We start from the raw sequence: 23,183 nt of genomic DNA, 5'->3' as shown, positions 1-23,183 counted from the left end.
ATGTATTACCTATGGGTGCTTCCCTGCTTCAGCGTCAGAATTGAATAGCTGTACTGGGGACCCTATGAACCACAGAGTCCCAGATATTTGCTGTCTGGCCCTTCATAAGATGTTCGCCGCTCCAGCGTCGAGTGGTCTAGCCTGCTAGAGAGCTACAGGCATTCTGAGAACTCTTACGCCCCGTAAATCATGAGGTGACCTGGTTAGTGGGAATGGGAGCTATGTCCAACCCCGTCTGAGCTCAGAGGGTCATTCACTCTGGCTTTCAGATGGTTCTTTCCCTTACACATGGATCCTGGTTAACGATCACCCAACTGACACCTCAAGGTGGGCCCTGTGCAAACCTCTTTGCGCAGCCCTCTCCCCTCTGTGCTATGCCCTGTGGACTCTCCCCTCCTTGACCTATTTGGATGCTTCTCAGCGCTGGGCCCCCCATGCCAGGCAATATGTGGGGCAGCGCTAGAGCTCATCTCATTTGTTTCCCATCCCTTGGGGAGCACTCGCCTTCATTTCCTGATCCATTCCGCATCTCTCAACTGTAGTTTTATGTATTTTGCCTGTGGTTTTGTGTTTGTTTTTGTTTTTGTTTTGTTTTGTTTTTTCCAGTTGTTTCTTTTTCAGTTGTTTCAGACCAGAAGTAAATCAGATCCCTGTCAGTCCCTCTTGGCCAGAAGCAGAAGTCTAATTCTGTCTTGAACTCCTGTCCACAGTGGAATTATCTAGTAAATGAACCCCTGTGCCTCCCTTATCTCTTTAATACTGTGTACTTCTCTCGTTATTATGTCTGAAGCAAAATAAACCACATAGGGTGCTGTGCACAGCTGTTCACCTACAGTGACTCATCCTTCTGCGTTCATGTTCCTGAAAGAAGTGTCTTGCTTGCTAGTAGTAATGAATTTTCTGGCACTGTTGCTTTTTTTTGGCCCAGAAAAGCTGCTTTCCATCAGGAGAAGTATTCTCGTCACTGAGAGGGCGCTCGGTGCGGAGGCTGCTATAGGTCAGGTGCGAGAGGGTGCCGCCTGCCGTGTTTTGTGTCGGGTCTCCAAAGCAGAGAGCGTCCTTATTGTTTGCTCCATCACCTTTGGGGGTGCGTGGAGGGTGGGGACGGGATGGACGCATGAAGGAGTAGGGCACAGTTACTGGCTGTATTCAAGACATTTTCTTCTTCTCCCCTTACCTTGGTGTTCTAAAGCGCTGTATTCCTCTTCACTTTCCCAGTGAGCTGTTTTTCAAGGATACGCATGCACACTAAAAACAATGGAAGCAATCATGACGTTAAACCCCTATCTGAAGAAGCTTGGGGATGGGCTCAGGTTGCCGTGGTTTTACTTCATTGCCGGGCCCTGCACTAGAAGAAACAAGGGCCCCGAAGGGTCATGTCTAACTTCCTTTCACCCATGGAATCCATGAGCTTTTCTGTACTTCTGTTGACCCTTAGAAAACACTTTGAAAATCATCCTAAAATAACAGTTCATCGGTAGAACTTAGACTCAAGGCAATGAATGCTTTCCTTTTCTAACTTCGAAATGAAGCCTCATGACAACCAGTTGGCCAGTCTTTGGCTTCTGTGCTCCCGAAGCTGTAATTTGAGGCACCGATGGACATGAGGCAGAAGACGGGTGAGGGGCCAGCATTAACCAGATCACCTCAAAAATCCCTGAGACAGAAGAGAGAAGGGTCACTTTTTGGGTAGGACAGACCCTTGCCTCTTGAGTTGGATAGCTGACCGTGGAGGAGAGGACGTGCCCTTCCACTTTTACTCAGGGGCTCTGTACGTAGGGTTTTAATGCCATCTCTTCGTACCATGATTCCGTCGACATTCTTTCTAGATTCCAGCAGAAAGTTGGGCACTTGTTCTGGACTTCTGTGTTCTCAGGTCCCTCTGGGTCGGCGTGTGGAATAGCGGTGGGGAAGGTGGCTGGCCAGACCCGGCAAAGCTGGGCAGCTCACCTTCAAACCCCAGCAACTGTAACTTCACAGATGACCTTCTTGGAAGATACCCTTTCTCGTGGCTGTTACCTATGCCAGGATTCCTCTCCCCAAATCTTAAAACGCAAACAAAAATAGAAGCATCTGGGAGTTTTCCCAATGGAGTAATTAATTTTATCCAGTGTGTCCAGCCTTCCTCCTCTGTCCCTTACTTCCCCTTATCCAAGGAGAGTTCCTCCTTGCGTCAAATGTGAGAATTCCCATTGCTTCTTTCTGGGCCCTGGACTGACAAAGCATCAACTACTTTTCCTATCACCTAAACTCAGGAATGTCTAGTATTGCCCGCAAGCCCTCCCCCATGTCCACCGGGGAATAAAGTGCATTCTTGTGCAAGCCTAGTGGGCCCTCTGTGGTCACTCCTTGATGGAAGCATATTAATTAAGTATGCTCAGTGCCATTGCTTGGGCTCAGAACTGGGGTGAAAATACAGGAAAGGAAGACACAGCTCCAGCCATTGGGGCCCTGGTCATGTGCTTGGTCAGGGGTGGCAGCTCTTAGGAATGTCCCTCGGTTTTCTCTGCCTGTTAAAATGTTGGTAACCTTTTGCCATGGCCAGTTTCAAAAATAAGGAGGTAGGTAAAATAAGGTAACAGTCCCATTTTGCCCATCAATTGCTTCAACCATTACCAACTCCTAACCAGTCTTGTTTCATCTCTTCATCTACCCACCTCCCCACACTGTCCATCCCCTGGATTATTATTTTTCTTAAGATTTTTTTTTTAAGATTCTATTGATTTATTTGACAGACAGAGATCATAAGTAGGCAGAGAGGCAGGCAGAGAAAGAGAAGGAAGCAGGCTCCCTGCCGAGCAGAGAGCCCAATGTGGGGCTTGATCCCAGGACCCTGGGACCATGACCTGAGCTGAAGGCGGAGGCCTTAACCTACTGAGCCACCCAGGCACCACTCCCCCCAGATTATTTTTGAAGCAAATCCTAGAGGACAAACCCTTTTAGCGGTGGATATTTGGGAATGTATCTCTAAAGCATATTTATAAAAGGTAAAGATTTTTTTTTTTTAAATATAACCGTAATGCCATTATCACCCTTAATAATTTAATGGGAATACCTTAAGATAATCAAATACCCAGTGTTCATATCTCCCAGATTTCCCACGATGGATTTTTTTTTTAGGTCATCCGATTCAGGATCTGAATGTGGTCTATACATTGCAACTGATTGATATGTCCCTTAAGTGTCTTTAATAGATAGGTGCTTTTGCCAACCCTCTCTTTTTCCCTTTGCAGTTTCTCTGTTGAAGAAGGAAGGTCATTCGCCCTATACTTTCCCACTATCTAGACTTGCTATTTGTAATCCCATATATTGTTTAACATATTCCTCTCCCCACATATTTTCTGTAAATTGGTAGTTAGATTTGGTGGCTTGATCAGAATTGAGTTTGTTATTTTTGGCAAGAACATGTTGTGATGATTGTCCCTCTCTGATCTAGAGCCACCAGATAGCCCTCCCACAATTACATGATGTTCAGTGAGGGGATGGTTTTTCCGAGCGTCTAAAGATAGGAAGGATCCAAACACCTAATTATTCCGAGGGGATTTTCAGAAACAATGACTGTATTAGTTTTCCGTTGCTGCTGCAATAAATTTGCACAAACCTAGGGACTTAATACGCAAGTTTATTATCTTCCTGTTCTACAGGTCACAAGTTCAATACAGCTCTTCCTGGGCCAAGATCAAGGTGTTGGCAGGGCTGGTTCCTTTCTGGAGGCTCCAGGGAAGAATTCGTTCCCTCACCTTTTCTGGCTCCTCGAGCCCCCCCGCCCACATACCTTGGCTCCCAGTCCCCTTCTTCAGTGTTCAGAGCCAGCAACTTGCATCTCCCTGACCTTCTTCAAGTCTCCCTTTCACCACAGCTGGGACAGATTCTCTGTTTTGAAGGACTCACGGTTATACTGGGCCCAGCTGGATCATCCAGAACCCTCTGCCAGCTCAGATTCTGTAGCCGGAATCACATCCGCATGGTTACTTTTGCAATGGAAAGTCTCCTAATCTCAGGTTTGAGGGGTTGGGATGTGGACATCTTCAGGGGGCCGTTACTCTGGGTAACGTGCTCATCCATCCTTAAACTAACACCATTGTAATACTGACAGACGGTTGATAGAGTGTGGTGTGTGGCAAATGGTTATGATATCATAGTGACTGGGGTTATGTGATGGAGGGCAGATTAGGGGCAGTGAGCTACGAGCGTGCCATTAGCGTATTTTTGCACGGCTTCACATAATTGCATGGGTCTTGATTGCTTCTGTCTCTGTGAGTAGCATTTACTGTTGCTCAGTGCCACTCGGGTGACTGCACTGCATCCCCTTGGAAATGCCACCGTAAGCCTGGAGAAGCTCAGGTCATCAGTGTGATCGTTAATACATACACATCATCTCCATTACCTGGACCCTCTGTGTCTTTGCATTATGGAATGGAAACTTTATCCTAGTGAGGAGCTACCAGGTTCTTACAGAAATAAGTGGCCCAGAGTTTTCGACCCTCATTCTGTTTTGCATCAGCAAGATAACCTTTTGGTAGTCAAGTCAGGCGGTGAGCCAAGATTGAGAGAAAAGAGTGCAGGAGTATTGGTATCTCCATTCATAATCTAGGTCTCTGCCAGATAAAGCAACTTCAGGGCTTTCCTGATTCTTTTCCTAATTCTAGTTAAATTGTTTTACCTTTAAATCCACATTGACCCTTGACCCCTCATATAGACTGTGCTTGAGATGCATTTGGAGCTGTACCTCAAGGTCGGTCATCCTATAGCAGCACTAGGTTGACGACAGATTTTTCTTGGAGGCCATCCAAAAGGTTGTTGCTCAAGCCCGAAAGGTCCTCATTATAAAGTGATTTTGCTATAAAATGGCCCCTTGGAACAATCCCTGGAGATGGCAGGTCATTTGTATAGTTAAAAATGTACATAGTGTCAAAGACATGTTACTGAGGGGTCCTTACCTCACACCATTAGTTTAAATAAATTCCAGATGAATTAACAAGTTAAGTGTAATGGCTTAATTCCATAAAAAGACGAGGGAAAAAAATAAGTAAATGTTAATGTGATCTTGGGTAAGAAAAGACCTTCGTGATTTCTGTTCTTGTAGATCTGCTTTTCTGAGACACAGCCATTTAAAAATCCCCATCAGCAAGTGAAGCTGCGAATGACTCGTTGCCCTCATCTAGCATATGGCTGGGGTAGAAAGATCCCTTATCATTAGACTCAGCCCCAGAATGTTCTTCCCCAGTGCCCCGGAACGTGAAGAGAAAAGTTCAAAGAGCTCATGGAGACTGTCCTGTGAAACACAAAAACAGAAACAAAGAGAGCAATGACACATTTTAAAGAAAGGATCTCGAATAACTTGGATTCTTTTCCCTTTAAATTTTCAAAATCTAGCAAAGTCATATGTCTTCATTTTTTAAAGCAAAAATGCTATTTTATTATATATGTTTTGTATCCATGCTTACCTATGTATCATGAACTTCTTTTAACATCAAAATGTTCATATACGATATCTTTTTTTAAAAGCTATCTAGTGTTTTACTTAGGAATATACTACATATTTTAAAACAAACCCCTGTGTTTGGGCATTAGATAGTTTCCAGTTTTTCACTACTATACATGTATGCATCTGGGGTCCAATCAGGAAAAAGAGATTTGAACAGGGGAAAATGTAACATTTCTACTAACCATAGCAGGGGAGGAGAGCAACAGGGCAGGACACTCTGCCGCTCCCGAGGGAGAGCTGGTCCACCAGGGCCCCGGGGCACTCCGCAGCCAGTGAGCTCAAGTCCCACCCGCCAAGTCCCACCCGCCACGCCAGCAGAGGGAGTAGCTGTAAGCATTGCAGGAGCTTGTCGGGGTAGCTGGAGGGAGCCCAGAAGCCAGACACCGTCCTTATGCCAAGGGTCTGCAGTCCTGCCTATTAACAGAGCAGGCAAAGGAAGAAGTACTTAAAGGATCCTGGCGTGTTTTCACTGAGCAGCCAAAAAGGGTGACTTTGGGACCGAAAGGCAGTAAACTGATAAACAGCCCAGGAGACGTTTCAGGGGATATCCTCGTAAATACCTCGTTGCATACCATCTGAATGTTTTCTTAACGTTCGTACACATGCAGTTGAGAGGTGACAACGTAGGCATGATTTACCCTGTAGAAAGGTACGTTTCCCGTCTTCCCATGGCAGTGCTTCGGAGCTCCTCTTTCACACGTCAGTTAACCCTGGGCCTGGCGTGCTTTTCAGTCCTTCCAAATATGATAATCCAAAAAAAAAAAAAAGCTCATCATTGATTTTTATCGATATCTTTAAAAAAATCAATGCTGTCAAAGCCTTTATTTATTTTTCCTTTGGTATTCCTTTGTGAATTTCATGTCTCTCTCCTTTGCCCATTTAGAAAATTGGAATATTTTTCTTACCTATCTGCATTTGCTCTTTATGTGTTCAAGTTTAAACGTTATGTAGTCAAATCTTTCGTTATTTCCATTGTAATATTTAAAATTTTAATTTATCTGACAACTGTTTTCGTTTAAGGTATGAGATCGGTATTTACTATTTTTTTCTTTATTTTCTCTTAATATTAACTGTTTTTTTTCTCTTTTCCAGACCTAAGTGTTACTTTTATAGTATATTGAATTGCATTACATGCCTGGGTGTGGACTCGAAATTGTTTTCCTTTGGTTTTTAGTGGCCTTTTTTCTTCTTTCAGAACAGGATGCAGGCCTGGATGCCCTATCCTCTATCATCAGTCGGCAGAAACAGATGGGGAAGGAAATTGGGAATGAACTGGATGAACAAAACGGTAAGAATACGTCTGGCGGTGAGCACGTTTGCCGTGTAGCGTGCATATGAGAGGCTCAGATATTTGTGAAGCGAGTTGAAGACTACAAGACATGTAAAGTAGCTCAGCACCCGTGGAGTATTACAGTTCAACGCAGTCGAGGGTGCTTTTTGGCAGAGTTAGATTGTAGTGAGCTGAATGCCATGTAAAGAAATTTGATAGGCAATGTCTAGTCCTTCGTCGCTGCTTTAAAAAATACTTAGTTTTATGAGCCACGTGTCCGAGGAGCTTTTTCATTATGTGACAATGGGATGAAATTGCTCAGAGCGCTGTACACTGACGTGTGGTCCTCCAGGCCACGGGGACTCTGGCATCCACGCACCCAGGGAAGCTGGCACCTCTTCCCTCATAAATTGCAGACCGTGGGGCAGAAAAGTGCTTGAAGATCGCTGCTCAGGACTTGATGTGACAGATCTGGTTGGAGCAAGATAATTTGAAAACCACAGCAGGATGGCTTGGGGAAACAGCTTTGTCAGGGTGCCACCCCCACCCCCACCCCGCGAAAAGCTCCCAAGCTTGTGGCACATGGTGCGAGGGGACCCCACCATGTGGCGCATGGTATGAGCAGTGCAGCCGTTGGAATGGAGAGAAAGAGGACAGAGGCAGGTGACCAATGGCACTTGTACTGCAGTAGTTGGTTGGGTTGGGGGACCAGTGGTCTGTGAGTGGAGAGCCCAAGTCCAGGTGGCACATGTCCAGTTAGAGATGCCCAAGAGTCATCCGAGTGGCAGTGTTGAGTAGACAGTTGGAGGTTTGGTCCCAGAGCTCAGCGAGAACACAGGACCAACGAGAAGGAACGTCAGAAGCTTCTGTGTGGAGGTGACGTGTGAAAGTGTAGAAACAGTAGGGCCTCCATCTTTGTCATTGCATGTAATCAGTACACAGCGTCATGAAGGCCATTCTAGTCCTGTTTGCTAGCGATGGAGCTCAGAGTGGCCGAGGGGCCTCCTAACATCACATCACTTAGAAGTGCCAGCATCGAAATTCCAGCATGGGTCATCGGATCCTTGTGACTGCTCTTTCACCACACTGCCCTTCCTCTCTAAGGAAGCCCCCGTAGGTTCTAAGGCTTTAGCTCCGGGGACAGTACCATGGAAGCTCGCGATGGTTTGCTTTCAAGAAAAATGACCACAGGCCTGTGAGCACAGCAGTCCTGGGAATGGATACTGTCCAGCAAGGACTTCCTTTCTCAATCTCCACAGAGAATGAGTTCATTTCTTCGCACAACACTACTGCATTTGTCATAAAGAAATAAACTCATCTATTTATCGTCTATGGTGGATAAGTAGATTGCTAAAGCAAATGGAGAAACCCTCTATCTTTATAATCCTACTAGTGCTTCTTACTAGTTCAAGCACTGAAGGGAGAATATCTGAGTCCTTTTCCTGATGGTGCTAACTAATTTACATATTTGCGTATAATTCAGTGATTGGCCAGTTCCTTCCTGGAGAGAGTGTTAGTAAGAAAATAAACTCTAGAGAAAATCTGCTTATTATAGGTATAATTGTTCTTTTAAAAAAAAAGGAGGGGGGATTTATATATTAATTTTATAGAGAGGTGGGCAGAGCTGGAGGGAGAGAATCCTAAGCAGTCTTCTCACTGAGTGCTGAGCCCTATGCGAGGCTTGATCCCACGACCCTGAGATCACGACCTGAGCCAAAACCAAGATTTGGACACTCAGCTGATTAAGCCACCCAGGCGCCCCAATTACTCTTTCTCTAAAGGAAGTATAGCATAGTTAGCGGTTGGACAAGAAAGGATTCTAGCCACCAGGATGGTGAAGCAGGCCCATCCTGTGATGTGCCTCGGTAAGCCACTGTGTAGTCATGTCTGGGCGGGTGGCTAAGAACCAATGGTACATTCTTTGGTGGGTGACTTGCTGACTTCCCGGGTGAGATCAGCATGCATCTTCCCAGCATAAGCAACCATGCCAGCGTGTCCTTGTCTTGTCTTCCCTGTAGTCTGGTGGTTATCGTCCTTTTGCCGCCTGTTAGAGTCACCCGGGGGGCTTTGAAACTCCTGGAAGCTCAGGCCGTAACAGTGTTTTAGATTTCTTTTATTGCTGTAACAAATTACCACAAACTTAGTGGCTTTAAAACAACACACATTTATTATCTTACAGTTCTGGAGGTCAGAAGTCTGACCCACATCTCCCTGGGCTGAAAACAAAAAAAAAAGGCAAGATGTGGGCAGGACTGCAATTCCTTTCTGGAAGCTCCAGGGGAGAATTAATTTCCTTGCCTTTTCTGGCCTCTGGAGACTTCCTCCATTCCTTGGCTCATGGCCCCCTCCTCCCAGTCTTCAAAGCCAACACCAGTGAACTGAGTCCTACTAATATCGCATCACCCTGACCTCTAACTTATGTCTACTTCTTCTGCGTTTAAGAACCTTTGTGATACCATTTGGCCCACCCAGATAATCTAGGATAATTTCCCCATTTTAAGGTCAATTGGTGAGCAACCTTAACGCCTCTTGGCCGTGTACTGTAACATATTTACATGTTCTGGGGACTGGAATGTAGACTCTTTCCAGGGACCGTGGTTCCACTCCCCGTAGTACTTAGACCAGTTAGACTAGAGTCTCCAGGGTTGGGTCCCAAGCATCCACATCTTTAAGGCTTCCTGGATGGCTTCCTTGTGCTGCCGAGTTTGAGAACCAATGTTCCCTTCAAACGTGAACACTCTCTGTTCATATTGTCTCTCCTATGCCCGCATGGCAGCTACAGACCCCACGCATGTGTGCGGAAGTCCACTTGGAGTTACACAGACACACGTACCATCCTCGTCACGGCTTTGATCTCCTTTTCTACCCCCGTCCTTTTCCCTTTTCCCTTCTTCCTCTTTACCTCCCAGCCCTCTGCTCCATCCCAGCCCCGGATGCATACATGTGACATAGGCAAACAGGAGGTATTTTTCCACTTAGTCGCCAAAATAAGCTGGGTTTTCTCTGTGGTGGCCTCCCAGAGAGATTGTAGTTATGCTGGTGGTTTTCTAATGTGCACGTTTGCTCCTCAGAAATAGGGCAGAGTCAGCCATTTTCCTTCATAGGGACTGAGAGACTCTGTAAGGATAAAAACTGATATCCCTGCCAAGACTACAATTGGCCTTTATTCCTTTTATCAAAATCAAAAAAGCCATTCTGTCTGTAGGTATTGAGAGCGGGGTGGCAGCCCCATCCGGATTTTTATTGTGACCTGAGTGTGTAATGAGGAGCCAGGGACACTAGAGAAGGATACCACTTTTGTTGTAAATATCTCTATTTGATTTACTGACCTACTGAATTAGTCGTTTGGTTTTCATTAAATGAGAAAAACAATGAGCTAAGATAATGGCCAGCTGGCTATTTTGGAATCAACTACCAAAACCTTACTAAGAAAATACATTGTACTTAGGACCTAACCACAAGCTGAAGAGCCAAATTATCATCAGCTTAGGAATTCAGGTTTCAGTCTTCTCACATAGATTTAAAAAAGGGCCAGACCAACACCAGTAACTGCCCTGTTCATATGCTGATGACCAAGCCTAATGAGGAAAAGGATTAGCAGTTAAGTGAAAACCCCAGTACTGGAGGCCTAAATTGTACCTGGGTCTGGGGGTTGGGGAACCGAGTCAAGGAGATCACCTTGTGGAAATACAGAGTTCTGTGCCCTTCAGTTCAAGCTGAAATGTATGGATGGTTGGGCACGAAGGGCTCATGTAGACTACCTGGATGCCATTCCAGAATGGGGAGTCACGGAACTGTTTACTGAACAGTTCCTTAAAGTTCATACTCAAAAGGGCAGGACTTTTGGAAAAGAACACTAACACAAGAAGATGAATGGGATCGACTTGACTAACATAATTGTTCCTAATTTTGGCACTGGCCAAGCCTTAAAGTCAGGACCAAAAAGGATGGTAGAAACAGCACCAAGAACAGACTGTTCCACCAAGTTTTGCTAATGTGTGCCAATCCTGACACTCTTTTTGATGTTCCGATGTCCCAACTTTGGCCCAGTTCTTCTGATGCTTCTCTGTTAATCTTTGAGCACTTCTTGCTTTCTGAAAGAAAGCAGAATGGCAAAGAAGGGCACTTGCCTTCACAGTGTCAGCACTGAGATTGAGGAGATCAGTGTGTCTTTTCAGAGAGCCAGAAAATATGACTAATGTCCTTGAAGGACAGAAGACCAAAGATTTCATATACACCTCAGTGAATTGCCAATGTAAAGGTCTGTTAGAGCCACTCAACTGAATTTTCCTGTTGAACATTTAAGAAAGTAATGTGGTAGACTGAATAACAGCCCCCCTTCCCCACCAAATACACATCCTGATCCCTGGAATCTGTGAATGGCACCTTATGTGGCAGAAGGGACTTTGCCAATGTGTTAATAATAAATTAAGGATACCGACAGATCATCCTGTATTGTGTGTTTGGTCTCAAAAGGTCATCACAAGTGTCCTTATAAAAGGGAGGCAGAAAGAGATTTGAGGCAGAAGAAGGAAAGGTGGTGATTGAAAAGATGCTATTCTACTGGCTTTGAAGATGGAGGAAGGGGCCACAAGCCAAGGGATACAGGGGACACAGCTCTAGAGGCTGGAAAAGGCCAGAAAATGAATTCTCCCCCACAGCCCCTAAAGGGACACCTTAACTTCAGTCCAGTGAAACTGACTTTGGACTTCTGATTTCCAGGACTCTAAGGGAATGCGTGCGCACGTGCGTGTGTGTGTGTGTGTGTGTGTGTGTGTGTAGTGAGTTTCCTTTCTTAGTCTTAGATCACACTTTATTCCAGAACATGCATATATTTGACTCCTGTAAAACCTGGTGCATACTGTTGGGGAGGAAGAATTTTCCTCTGTTCTTCAAGGTCCTTCCAGCTGGATGAGAAATCAAATTGACATGAGACAGACTCAGAGGAGAAAAGCAAATTTAGTTAGGTGTCTATAGGGAATTCTCACAGATCTGAAATTTGAATGTGTGTTAAGCCCCTAAGTTTGTGATAATTTGTTAAAACAGCAACAGGAAGCCAATATAAGGAATAATAATGTATTTTTATCAGTTGTCAGTGAATCCTGGTTAACCACTCTTATGCTAAAAAATTATTTTGAGTCAGGTGTCTGTAGCTCTTCCTCTTGAAGAGACTTCTTCAAAGCAGGCTTCACAGAAGGATGTTTGCATTGCTGGTGCCGCAGTCAGTCCCCACCCGAAGACCTCTCAAGCTGTTTATTTAGCACTTTGATAATAGAATTTAGTCTTGTATTAATGAAAGAAATGTGTGGGCAGCTGGTGAAGGGATCTTTTTGTGGCGTATCCAGGATCAGAATTTCTCAATGCGTGCTAGGCAAGGTGATTTTAGGAAATATGTTGAGAAACACTTTCCATTTTAATAGTTGCATATTTCAATGAAATAAAAATGACTAACATTTGAAACCTGTGATTTTACAGCAATATAAAATTTCCTTATTCAATTAAATCACATAAGGAGAAAAATAAGCATAATACGTACCATAATAAGCATAATATTTATGTAATAATATATTATTATTGAAGTATAATAGTGAGTTGATTTAAAGGAAAACATTAAGCATATATGGAGCAGGTGAAATACGAACACGGCAAAGAAGTCTAAAGGTGGCATTGAAAAGCTGACATTTGGGAAACACCACTATAAGAAGACTCTTTTTGTTCAAGTTTGGGTTGCTGTAGAGTACTTACTTATAGAGGTTTCAGCCTTGTCCTGGGAGAGCTCTCCATGATTTAATAAGTGCCCCCTTTCCCCTTGGCCTTTGCAGCAGTGAGCTCACATGTTAAACGAGCAGAGGGGTTGAAGGACCAGCTGCTGCGATGCCTCCCAGCCCGGCGAGCTTGTAGCTCTGTAAGGCAGCAGCTATGGTAGGAGCAATGTCGTTGGGTTGCGCACCCCCAGAACCTAAATACAACTGCCCTTTAGGGAAGCAAGACAGTCAGGAACCGCCTTTCTTTCAAGGAGATATAAAGTGGCTTGAGTGTGGGGAGTTCCTGTGACCACTTGGCAGGTGACGTGTGAGCTGAGTGACCCCTGATCTGCTGCCCAGAGCTGTCCCCCAAAGGAGCCGTGCCCAGACTTGGCGAGCATTTCCCTGTTGCGTCCAGTGCTTTACTGGTCAAGCAGGCTTTTATAAATTGACATGGGAACCTAAGCCTCCACCTCCAAATTTGGAATAGAGACATATAAATGTCAGGTGGGGAAATGGTTTTCTCTAAGTGGCTGTGCTAATCCGGATTCGTTTCCTTGACTGGGATTTCATTCAGTGGACTTGGCGGACTGCTAGGACTAGCAGAGCGGGCCCTCGTGCCTGTACTTCATTCAAACATGCAAAAGCTTCTGAGTTACTTCATCTCTGAAGGCTAGGAAGGCATCTGGGACCATCCCCAATGTACAGGGTACTTGCGGAACATGCAGCAGGAGAGCCTGACCAATTCTGAGACTCAGGAAAGCCTTCCCTGAGGAAATGAAATGGGTACTGAGATTTAAAGGGAAGAGCATTTCAAACAGAGGAAACAGCATAGGGAAAGGCCCTGATGTGGAGAGGAGCACAGCAAGGTTGAGGAATGTGTAAGAAGGCCAGCGTCCCCAAAGTGCAGAGAGCCTTGGAAGATGAGAAGGGAGAGCAGGCAGAGTTGGGGCAGAAGCCGTGTAGGGGTGGCCATCGACTGCCACTGTGCAGTGCCCTGGGCATCCATCATGTTAGCACTATCCACTGTGCGAAATTGCCCAATTTCTTACTTCATTGGTCCTGTCATTTTGTCCGTTTAACTCACTTAGACTCAGGGAGACAGGTCTGCAAATGCACATCTACGCTTCTTGCATTGTTTGCAGTAGTTAGCACGTCCAAACTGAAAGTATTCGGCCACTTTTGGGCAGAAGAAATGAGCACATCGGCAACAACATTTATTCATTTATCGAGCATGGTTCTTTATATAGTGAAAACCAGTGATAGCACCTAAAAACCCAAGTCCTTCTTACCAACCCTCCCTTTTTTGTTTTACTGTGATTATTGTCTGGCTGGGGGAGATGGACATTAAACAGATACTCCCTGACATCAGGGTGTTTTCTCTAGTCCTGGTAAGAGCTTTCAGGGAGGAGGCCTGCCGTGGCCGAGCTCACACAGAGCTCCATGGCCAGATGGTGACTGAGGTCTCAGGGATAGGCTAGAGTTGGCCAGTGAAGGGGGAGTGGGCCAGTTGCCACCTCCAGGGAGTGGCCGGACATCCCCTGTGAGGTCTTGGAGGCTGAAGAGAACCTTGCAAGTTTGAGAAATCCACAAAGGCTTTTGTGGCCGGGGGAAGAGTGAGTCAGGAGGCAAACGGACGAGGGTGAGGTTGTGCAGGGATCTGGGGCTGGGGCTGGAAAGGCTTCACAGTGTGAACACCTAGTAAGCCCTGAAAATTACAGAGGTTTTCTATTTTCCTGGGAAGGACTCTGGTTTATTTTAGCCACAATCAACAGTTCTCGTCAGGAAGCAGTTATGTTAACAGCAATTTTGAACAGGACTGCGGCTCTGAGCTCATTTATGCTATTTCTTCTTTTGAAATATACAAAAGCCTATACATCCTCCCTCACATAGCACTTCTACGCGCCACAAATACCACGTTTGGTGCCTTTTTTTTTTTTTTTTAAATCACTGAGTCCATTACATTCTATAAATTACCATTGTTTTTTTCTTTTTTAACCCCTTGTTTCTTAATTTCCAAACATTTGTGTTGATTTTGCCATTGAGTTGCCTGGGTGCCAGAGAATCACGCCCCATAGCGTACTGGTTCTTCTCCACTTGTTCGGACGTCTTCTGGGGCGTGGGAACGGTCACCAGTAGTCACTGCTCCGCGTGTGCCTGAGAAGGTGCAGTAACCAGGCCGTGGAGACAGGGCTTTGAATAGGCTTTCTGGAGCAGCCTCCTGAATGCTCCTGTCCGCGTCTTGACGTGACCTCCCACCTCTCTGCTTCCTCTGTCAGTTTCTGCAAGGGGCACGTAAAATCTGCTTCCGGGTCTGTGACTTCAGCTTTCCACGTGATTGGGTCGCTTTTTTGTTTTCTGCTTTTCAAGGAAAGGCTCTCAGGCACATATATGCACAGGGTTCTTTTGTTTTGGCGGTTGTTTCTTTTTGTCACTAGGGAGAGATACGCCTTCATCTCTAGTGTGTTTTGCCCTTTTTAGGGCTGTTGGTCTGATATTAATATCACTACCTAGGCTTTCCTCTGGTGAGCGTTTCCTAGTGTAGCGTTTCTCACACTTTGTGGTCTCAGGACCACTTTGAATCCTTCAAAATTGTCGAGAGCTCCTGAGAGCTGTGGTGTATGTGTGTTATCGCTGTCGGTACTAACTGCATTTGAAATGAAAAGTGAGTGTTTTATTTATTTGTTAATTTTTTGTTGTGTTATGTTAGTCACCATAGAGTACATTAATTTTTGATGTCATGTTCCATGATTCCTTGTTTGCGTATAACACCCAGTGCTCCGTGCAGTCCTTGCCTGGCTTGATACTCATCACCAGACTCACCCATCCTCCCACCCTTCTCCCCTCTAAAACCCCCAGTTTGTTTCCCGGAGTCCATAGTCTCTCATGGTTCGTCTCCCCCTCTGACTTCCCCCTTTTCATTTTTCCCTTCTTTCTTCTAATGTCCTCCATGCTATTCCTTCTGTGCCACAAATAAGTGAAACCATATGATAATTGACTCTCTCTGCTTGACTTACTTCACTCAGCATAATCTCCTCCAGTCCCGTCCATGTTGATGCCAAAATTGGGTATTCACCCTTTCTGATGGAGGCAGAATGCTCCGTTGTATATATGGACCCCATCTTTCTTTATCCATTCGTCTGCTGAATGGCAACTCCGCTCTCCACAGTTTGGCTATTGTGAACATTGTAAAAGTAGGCATTTTAAAAACATTTATGAATTCTTTCAAAAAGGAATAACACACAATTAGTGTTAACATGAAAAACTTGAGTTTTATGAACAGTAACCCCCAAACATCAGCAGCTTCAACTAGGAAAGGCTTATTGTATTTTTTATCTTTCGTTGCGTGTCTGTTGTTGGTCATTGGTGGGCGTGGTTAACGGAGAGCCCTGGCTGAGGCAGTAGCCACCGTCTCAAACATTTTGGGGTACTGCATCAGAGATAAGAGAGCTCTCCAGGGACTTGTTCCTGCAATGAAGTGCTCTGGCCCAGAAGCTACTGGTCAACCTCTTTTGCAGCTCAGGGTTCAGAGCTAATCATGTGCCCCTACCAAGCCGTCAGGAGGTGTTATCCTACCAATATGTCTAGTTGGGTGACAAAGGGGACAGAAAGTACTGATTAAAGGGCACATAGAGGTATCACGGGAGCAGTATTTAGCAGTCAAGAACCAACTAGCTGTGTGACTTCGAGCAAATTCCATCTTCTCACCTAAGCTTCTCATCTGTAGGATGGGGATTTTAGTGCCGGTTTCAGAGTATGTTAGAATAGTGCTTCAGGGGCGCCTGGGTGGCTCTGTGGGTTAAAGCCTCTGCCTTCAGCTTGGGTCATGATCCCGGGGTCCTGGGATCGGGACCCGCATCGGGCTCTCTGCTCAGCGGGGAGCCTGCTTCCCCCTCTCTCTCTGCCTGCCTCTGTGCCTACTTGTGATCTCTCTCTCTCTCTCTCTCTGTCAAATAAATAAAATCTTAAAAAAAAAAAAAAAAAAGACTAGTGCTTCACACGCTGTAACCGCTGTCGAAGTGTTTTCCGTTATTGGCTCTATTAACAGTACAGACTTCCAGGTCAAAATGGTAGGCTGAGCTGATGGGGGAGTCCTCCCACGTCCTCTTCCAAACACATGGAAATGTAAGTTGAAACATTTTTTTAAATTGTTTTATAATTCCTAGCTGACCTCGAAAGCAAGAAAGGGAGTTCTCCAGGTGTCAGAAATGAAGGCATGTACCCCCGGAGGTGAGTGGAATTGAAGACTCGTGGTCCTCACAGCGAGCTGAACCAGATATGTCCCTTGGGAATCTGCGCGTAAACACGGACATGGAGACGGGAATTGAGGCTGCAGGCCCTGTGCCCTGTGAGGGGCTGCAAGTGGGTCTCCCGTGTAAAGCCAGGAGCTGGGAAATGACACTTTTATAGGAAAGCTAATGTCCCCCACCCCCGCCCAAAGAATGAGATGCTCAGTTGGGCCACCCACCTCGGGCCACAGCCACCCTTTTATTTTTAACATGCATACCTAAGTTTACGTTTTTCTGAGAAAGTCTGAAGCAAATAAATATCTCAAAATAAATCAAGTTTAGAATGCTTAAACTCTATTTCAAACTCCTGATATTTCCTGCTGTTTTTAATGGAAGCTCCCCCACCCCCCCAACCCCATTTTTTCCCTAAAGCCAGTATTTTCTTCAGATTTACCAGCATTGTTTACTGATTTCTGTTATAATTGTTGTAGTCATTCTGTTACTCAGCTCTTTTGATATATATATATATATTTTTTTTTGAGAACTGTACTTTTAAAGATTTATTTATTTGACAGAAATCACAAGTAGGCAGAGAAGCAGGCAGAGATAGAGGGGGAAGCAGGCTCCCCACTAAGCAGAGAGCCCAATGCGGGGTTCCATCCCAGGACCATGAGATCATGACCTGAACCGAAGGCAGAGGTTTAACCCACTGAGCCACCCAGGCACCCCGAACTGTACTTTTAAAACACCAATATGCTTTACTGCTCACAGTAGCTTTTTCCCACAAAAGTATGTTTTCTTTGTTTTTTTTTTTATTATTATTTTTTAAAAGATTTTATTTATTTATTTGACAGACAGAGATCACAAGTAGGCAGAGAGGCAGACAGAGAGAGAGGAGGAAGCAGGTTCCCTGCTAAGCAGAGACCCCATGTGGGGCTTGATCCCAGGACCCTAGGATCATAACCTGAGCTGAAGGCAGAGGCTTTAACCCACTGAGCCACCCAGGTACCCCTTTTTTCTTTTTAAAGAGAGAGAGGAAGGGGAGGGGCAGAGGGGGAGAGAGAATCTCAGGTAGGCTCCATGCCCAGTGTGGAGCCCAAAGCGGGGCTTCATCTCACGACCCTGAGATCATGACCTGAGCTGAAACCAAGAGTCAGACGTTCAACCGCCTGAGCCACCTAGGCACCCTCAAAAGTATTTTTTTAAGGTTGTAAAATCTATTAAACCTAGTACTGGTACTAGTTAGAACAGAGAATTTCTCCTTTTGCTCCTTTCGTTTTTTCTGTTTTCCTCTGTGTGAGTTTTGGTGTATTCATCTCGATCTTTGCCTTTCATGCTGTCTCGGGCTGAATTACATCCCCTCAAAATTCATGTGTTGAAGGCCTAACTCCCAGAACCTGAGAAGGTGAGCATGTTTGGAACTCAGGTCGTTAAAGAAATGATTCAGCTGAAATGAAGTCATTAAGAGGGGCCCTCGTCTGCTGTGATCGATGTCCACATATGAAGAGATGGGGACACAGACACACGTGGATGGAAGACCACGTGAGGATGCAGAGAGAAGGGGGCTCTCTGCCTGCCAGAGAGAGAGGCCCTCGGAAGGACACCAGCCCTGCCCAGACATTGATCTCATACTTATATTATAGCCTGCAGAATTGTGAGAAAATAAGTTTCTGTTGCTTAAGATGCCCATTCTTGGTACTTCCTTGTGGCCATCCTAGTGGATGAATAATGCATGGTATGAAATTCTGTACTGACTTCGTATTTATAAATTAAGGACCATATCAAGGAGTATGGGTAGCTAATATAGGCTTTCTTTGTATTTAGGTGGACTTATTTACCCCAAAATTTTCTTTCTTGAATGGGAGGGTTGGCTGTGTCCTGCGTTTCAATGGGCAGGGTATACCAGTAGTCAGGTTTCCCCTTTAGGGTATGTGCTTAGGTAGAAGAGATTTGGGACCCTTCCCTGTAACCCTCATCCCAGAATTAACTAAGGTAAGGACAACTTGAACCTTTGGGTGACATCTTCCATGTATTTTATTTCTTTTCCTCTCTCTGTCTATTCTAAAGCGTCTTCCTTGACTCATTCACTAGCCTGACCACCAACACCACGGGCGACTGCCAGGCAACCCTTCCCCTCTAGAGAGAGCTGTTCTGGGGGCTCCAGCTGGGACCCAGTACTGCAGACTTTAGTCTACACAAGACAGGCCCAAGAGCCAACTGGCCCAGCTTTTCTGTAGACAATTCTCCACTCAGATGCCCCAATTCCTGCCTGACAGCCACTTCTTTGTAGGTCTTTCTTTGGCTCCCAGTAGCCATTGACTCACTCCAAACTTGGAGACTCTCCAGAGTTCTCTCAGGAAGAAAGAGCCCCTATCTGTGACTCTGATGATGTATTTCAGGCTCCAGTTTTGGTTGACCTTTCAGTACAGTCCCGGCTATCTTCTTTCTAGAAGAAAGCCTTTACAATGACTTATTCACTGATAGCACTCTGTGTTTTCAGGCCCACCATGGATTTCTTCTTTCAAAAAATATTTTTACTGGCATTGCATTGTGCTCTCAGGAAGAAAGGGGGCAGCATGTATGTTTACTCTACTGTCCTGAGCTCAGAGTCTCTTTTTATATTTTTTTACGAGGTCACAGTATCTATAGAAATTGTTCTGCTGCAACAGCTAGTGTTCTGGAAGCTTCAGTTAAACAAATTTTTAATATAGTCCGTGAAAGTTGCTCTCTAGGGCTAAGGTGATTATTTTCCATTCACTTACAGTATTAAATATTCGGTAAATGTAAAATCAGCTTTTTATCAGAACATTCATTAAAAAAAAAAGAAGATTAGGGGGTGCCTGGATGGCTCAGTCAGTTAAGCATCCGGCTCTTGATTTCTGCTCAGGTCATGATCTCAGGGTCATGAGATCGAGCCCCACGTCCACCCCTGCACTGAGCATGGAGTCAGCTGGAGATTCTATCTCTCCCTCTGCCACCTCCTCCCTAAAAGAGAAAAATCATTACTCCTCTCTAGGGAGGGGTAGTTTATAATAATGGAGTCTGGTGGGAGAAAGAGAGAGAGAGAATGACTTAGCAAGACAAGTGTGTTGTTCCAACAATAACTATCTGACACCAACTGGGTGTCCAATAATTTAATTTAGTTGTGACACTATTTATCTGGAGATAATGTTGAACTCCACAGGTTTAAGGGCTCAGTCCCACAACTACCCTCGCCTTAGATCTCAGCCTCAGGTCCTAAATGTCCATAAGTACTTCTGCTCCATTGGCTATAAACACAGGGTTCCTCCAATACCCCTTTGGGATTCAGTAGTTTGCTAGCCCTACTCACAGTACTCAGGAAAGGCTATACCATGATCCCAGTTTTTTTTTGTTTTTTTGTTTTTTTTTAATAAAAGATAGAACTCAGGAAGGCCAAATGGAGGAGGTACATAGGGCAGGGTCTTGGCTGGAGGTGTCCATGCCTTCTCCAGGCACATCACCTGCCGGGCACATCAGTGTTATCCCCAACCCAGAAGCTCCCCAGGCCTCATCATTGGAGAATTTTTAGTGAGGCTTCATTACATAGGCATGGTTGACAAAATCTTTGGTCACACGAAGACCCCAGATTCTTTGAACTTGTTGACTCTGCAAAAAACAATACCAGAGGCTTGCACCCCTGGTGCTTCTCAACCAGCTTTAACTCTGGTGATGACCGGGGTTGGACCCAGATCGGACCCCATGCATTGACATGCCTGTCTGATCTAGGGCCTTCTTCATTCCTTTCTTCTAGGCCCATGTCTTGGTCTCTACTCTGGCCTTGAAGCCAGTCTGGAAGGCCATCTCATGAGGGAGAAGCAAGGATTTTCCAAAGAAGAATCTGTGGAAACAGTTGTCAAGGAAAAGGGCATTTATCCTCTGCCGCAGGATGGCCAGCCTAGGTGATTCATCAGGCTTCCTCTCTCCCTGGGCTTCACCACAGTTCCTATTTGACTTCCAAGAGGGAGACTGTGAGGCCAGCCATAGCAGCTGAAGTGGAGGATGGCTGAGAGAAAAGCACACCAAACGAGAGACCAAAGAGAATCTCAAAAGAAAGGCCAAAGCCATCACAGATGGCAAGAGGTCACCCTGGAAGCTCCCGGTCCTACCACTTGGGCCCAGTGATAGTACTGTCCCTCCTCCTTGGTGCCTTGGTAGGAAGGGGAAACCTGGAGCTCTCCTTGGAGGCTGTGTCGGGGGTCCCCAAGACCACTCCAGAATCTGTGATTTGCTGGAAGGGCTCAGCATAGATATGCCTACTTACTAACCTTTGTAACCCTCAGATCAGTAGTCATATTGGTTTTGCAGTAATTCCCAGATGCTTGTAAAGAGGTGAAAACTTGGAATCATCTGGTGCATACCTTCTCAGCCAAGGTCAAACAAGGCTACGCTCTGCCTTTTTGCTTTTGCTCTTACATAGAGATGAGCTGAGGATGGAGAGCCCCCCACTCTGGGGCCAGGTGGACGGGATGGAATCCCAACTCTTTGAGCTGTGTTCAGTTGGGGGGTGGCGTGGAGTGCTCAGGCAAGTCATGAAACTCTTCTGAACTTTGTTTTTCTTTTGAAAAATAAATAGTATCTACCAGGATGACTTCATTTTTAGGATTTAAGATAAAATCTTTGTGAAATTAGATACACACACAAACACACAGATTTCCCTCACCATCCAAAAGTAGAGCATTCCTGAAGTCTTTTATAAGCCAAAATGCCATAAAGCAAAGAAGCAATTATTATTAATTTACATAGAAGAAATTTTTGAGCATCCCCACACCCAAAAAATACACACACACATATTTGTATAATGTGTACACACACACACACACATAGGGACATTTGCTAATTCAGCGCCCTTGATGATTATAAAACTACCAGAAATAACAAGAATTGACTCCGGCTATGCTCACAGTTATGATTTATTACAGTGAAAAAATACAAAACACAGGAGAGCAGGCATGAACTTCTACTGGGCCCCTTTGCAGGGAAGTCGCAGACCTGCAGTGGCCCAACAATGAGTTGTGACCTGTGAAGTGTTGCCAACAAGGAAGCTCATTAGAAATTCAGGGCCCAGGGTCTTTGGAGGTTGTCAGTCACCAAGGCAGTCTCTGGCTGGCACGGTCCCCGCTTTCAGCCCCCCAGAAGGAGAGCAGGTGTTCTGCATAAACTGTTATTTATATAGTTTAGGAACACAGATGAGCAATCACTGAATGGTGGGAACCCTCTGAAAATCCAGCTTCCCAAACACCAGCCAAGAGCCAATTTTGTAAGTAGGCCTTTCTGAGAAAAGCACTTAGGCCTGCTGTGTCAACTCTTTTTTTTTTTTTTTCCCGAAGAGGCCTACACCAACTACGATTTATTTATCACACTATTGGGTCTGTCTGTGATGGGAGGATTTCGGGAAGAATGAGAGAGGTGGGCCTGTGCTCTTGAGAAGGTGAGGGGCAAAGAGGGTGCGGGCGACAGAAGACGAACTTAAACCCTTCATGGCGTCTTCTGGAATAGTGGGGAGCCCATTCCATGCCTGGTGGCCTTCCGCCAGGCCTCTATTTGGGAGTGTCAGAGAATGTGCTTTCCTCAGTGGAAGTTGTTGAGCCTGTGGGGTGGTGAAAGGGATGGAAGAACTTTGTTAACAAAACCCGAAGCCAGCAGGAAGGAAGTGGTCTGGTTAGGACCAAGTGCTCAGGCAGGGAAAGACCGCGTAAGGGAGGAACGGAAGGGCTGAGCAGCAGTTTGAATGGACTTAGAATCCATAAAGCAGCCTGAGCAGGAACATGCTGTGGTCCTGACCATTTATTTTGGGGGGAGACGTGATGTTCTCTTTCCATCTGGACGGTCCTGCCAGGAGAGGGAAATCTTGGAGAAAACATTTCAAGTGCACTGATAAAGACCTTTACTTGTATTTCTGTTACTACTAAAATTATTGTAGCCATTTTAAGCCATCATTTAGGAACTGGAATGATACTGAAGATAAAATTCTGCCAGTCAGTTTGGTTAGTGTGAAATCCATAAGCACAATGAGCTGTATTAAAGAATTAACAGCTACTTGTTTAGAGTGTGTCTATAACCGTCCTCTGAATATATTGAGAGATGCCCCTACTGAGTGTATGTACTTATGAATAAGGGACTTAAGGAGACTCTGATGTGTATCTGAATCCCTTGGGGTTGTTTGGGGAAGAAAATTTGAGGCTTTGTGAATAGAAGTGACCGTTTGTGGGGGAGGCGCCTGGGGGGCTCAGTTGGTTAAGTGTCCACTCTTGGTTTCGGCTCAGGTCATGATCTCAGGGTTGTGCAATCGAGCCCTGTGTCGGACTCCACGCTGGGCGTGGAGTCTGCTTGAGGTTCTCTGTCTCCGCCTCCTTCTGCCCCTCCTCCTGCTTGCAATCTCTCTCAAAAAAAAAAAGAAAGAAAGAAAGAAAAAGAAAAGGAAAAGTAATGAT

The 23,183-nt window shown here is 45.3% G+C and overlaps 1 protein-coding gene across 9 annotated transcripts in view; it reads left to right on the top strand.

The window, feature by feature from the left end:
• STX8 (syntaxin 8) overlaps nt 1–23,183 on the top strand; it is a 243,525-nt gene that overhangs the window by 51,172 nt on the left and 169,170 nt on the right. For 8 of the 9 annotated variants that reach the window (XM_045083381.1, XM_004760175.3, XM_045083379.1 and 5 more), the window contains one exon: nt 6,684–6,776. In XM_045083381.1, coding sequence (XP_044939316.1) covers nt 6,684–6,776 — 93 coding nt within the window. Of the gene's footprint in view, nt 1–6,683; nt 6,777–16,668; nt 16,733–23,183 lie in introns of all 9 variants that reach the window. The other variant, XR_006607668.1, reaches the window with a different exon arrangement.

This window comes from Mustela putorius, unplaced genomic scaffold, assembly GCF_011764305.1.
Source record: "Mustela putorius furo isolate JIRA1106 unplaced genomic scaffold, ASM1176430v1.1 tig00000695_pilon_pilon_pilon, whole genome shotgun sequence".
In the NCBI taxonomy this organism is placed as follows: domain Eukaryota; kingdom Metazoa; phylum Chordata; class Mammalia; order Carnivora; family Mustelidae; genus Mustela; species Mustela putorius.
The sequence above is the reverse complement of the archived record's forward strand: the minus strand, read 5'-3'. Positions and strand labels throughout refer to the sequence as shown.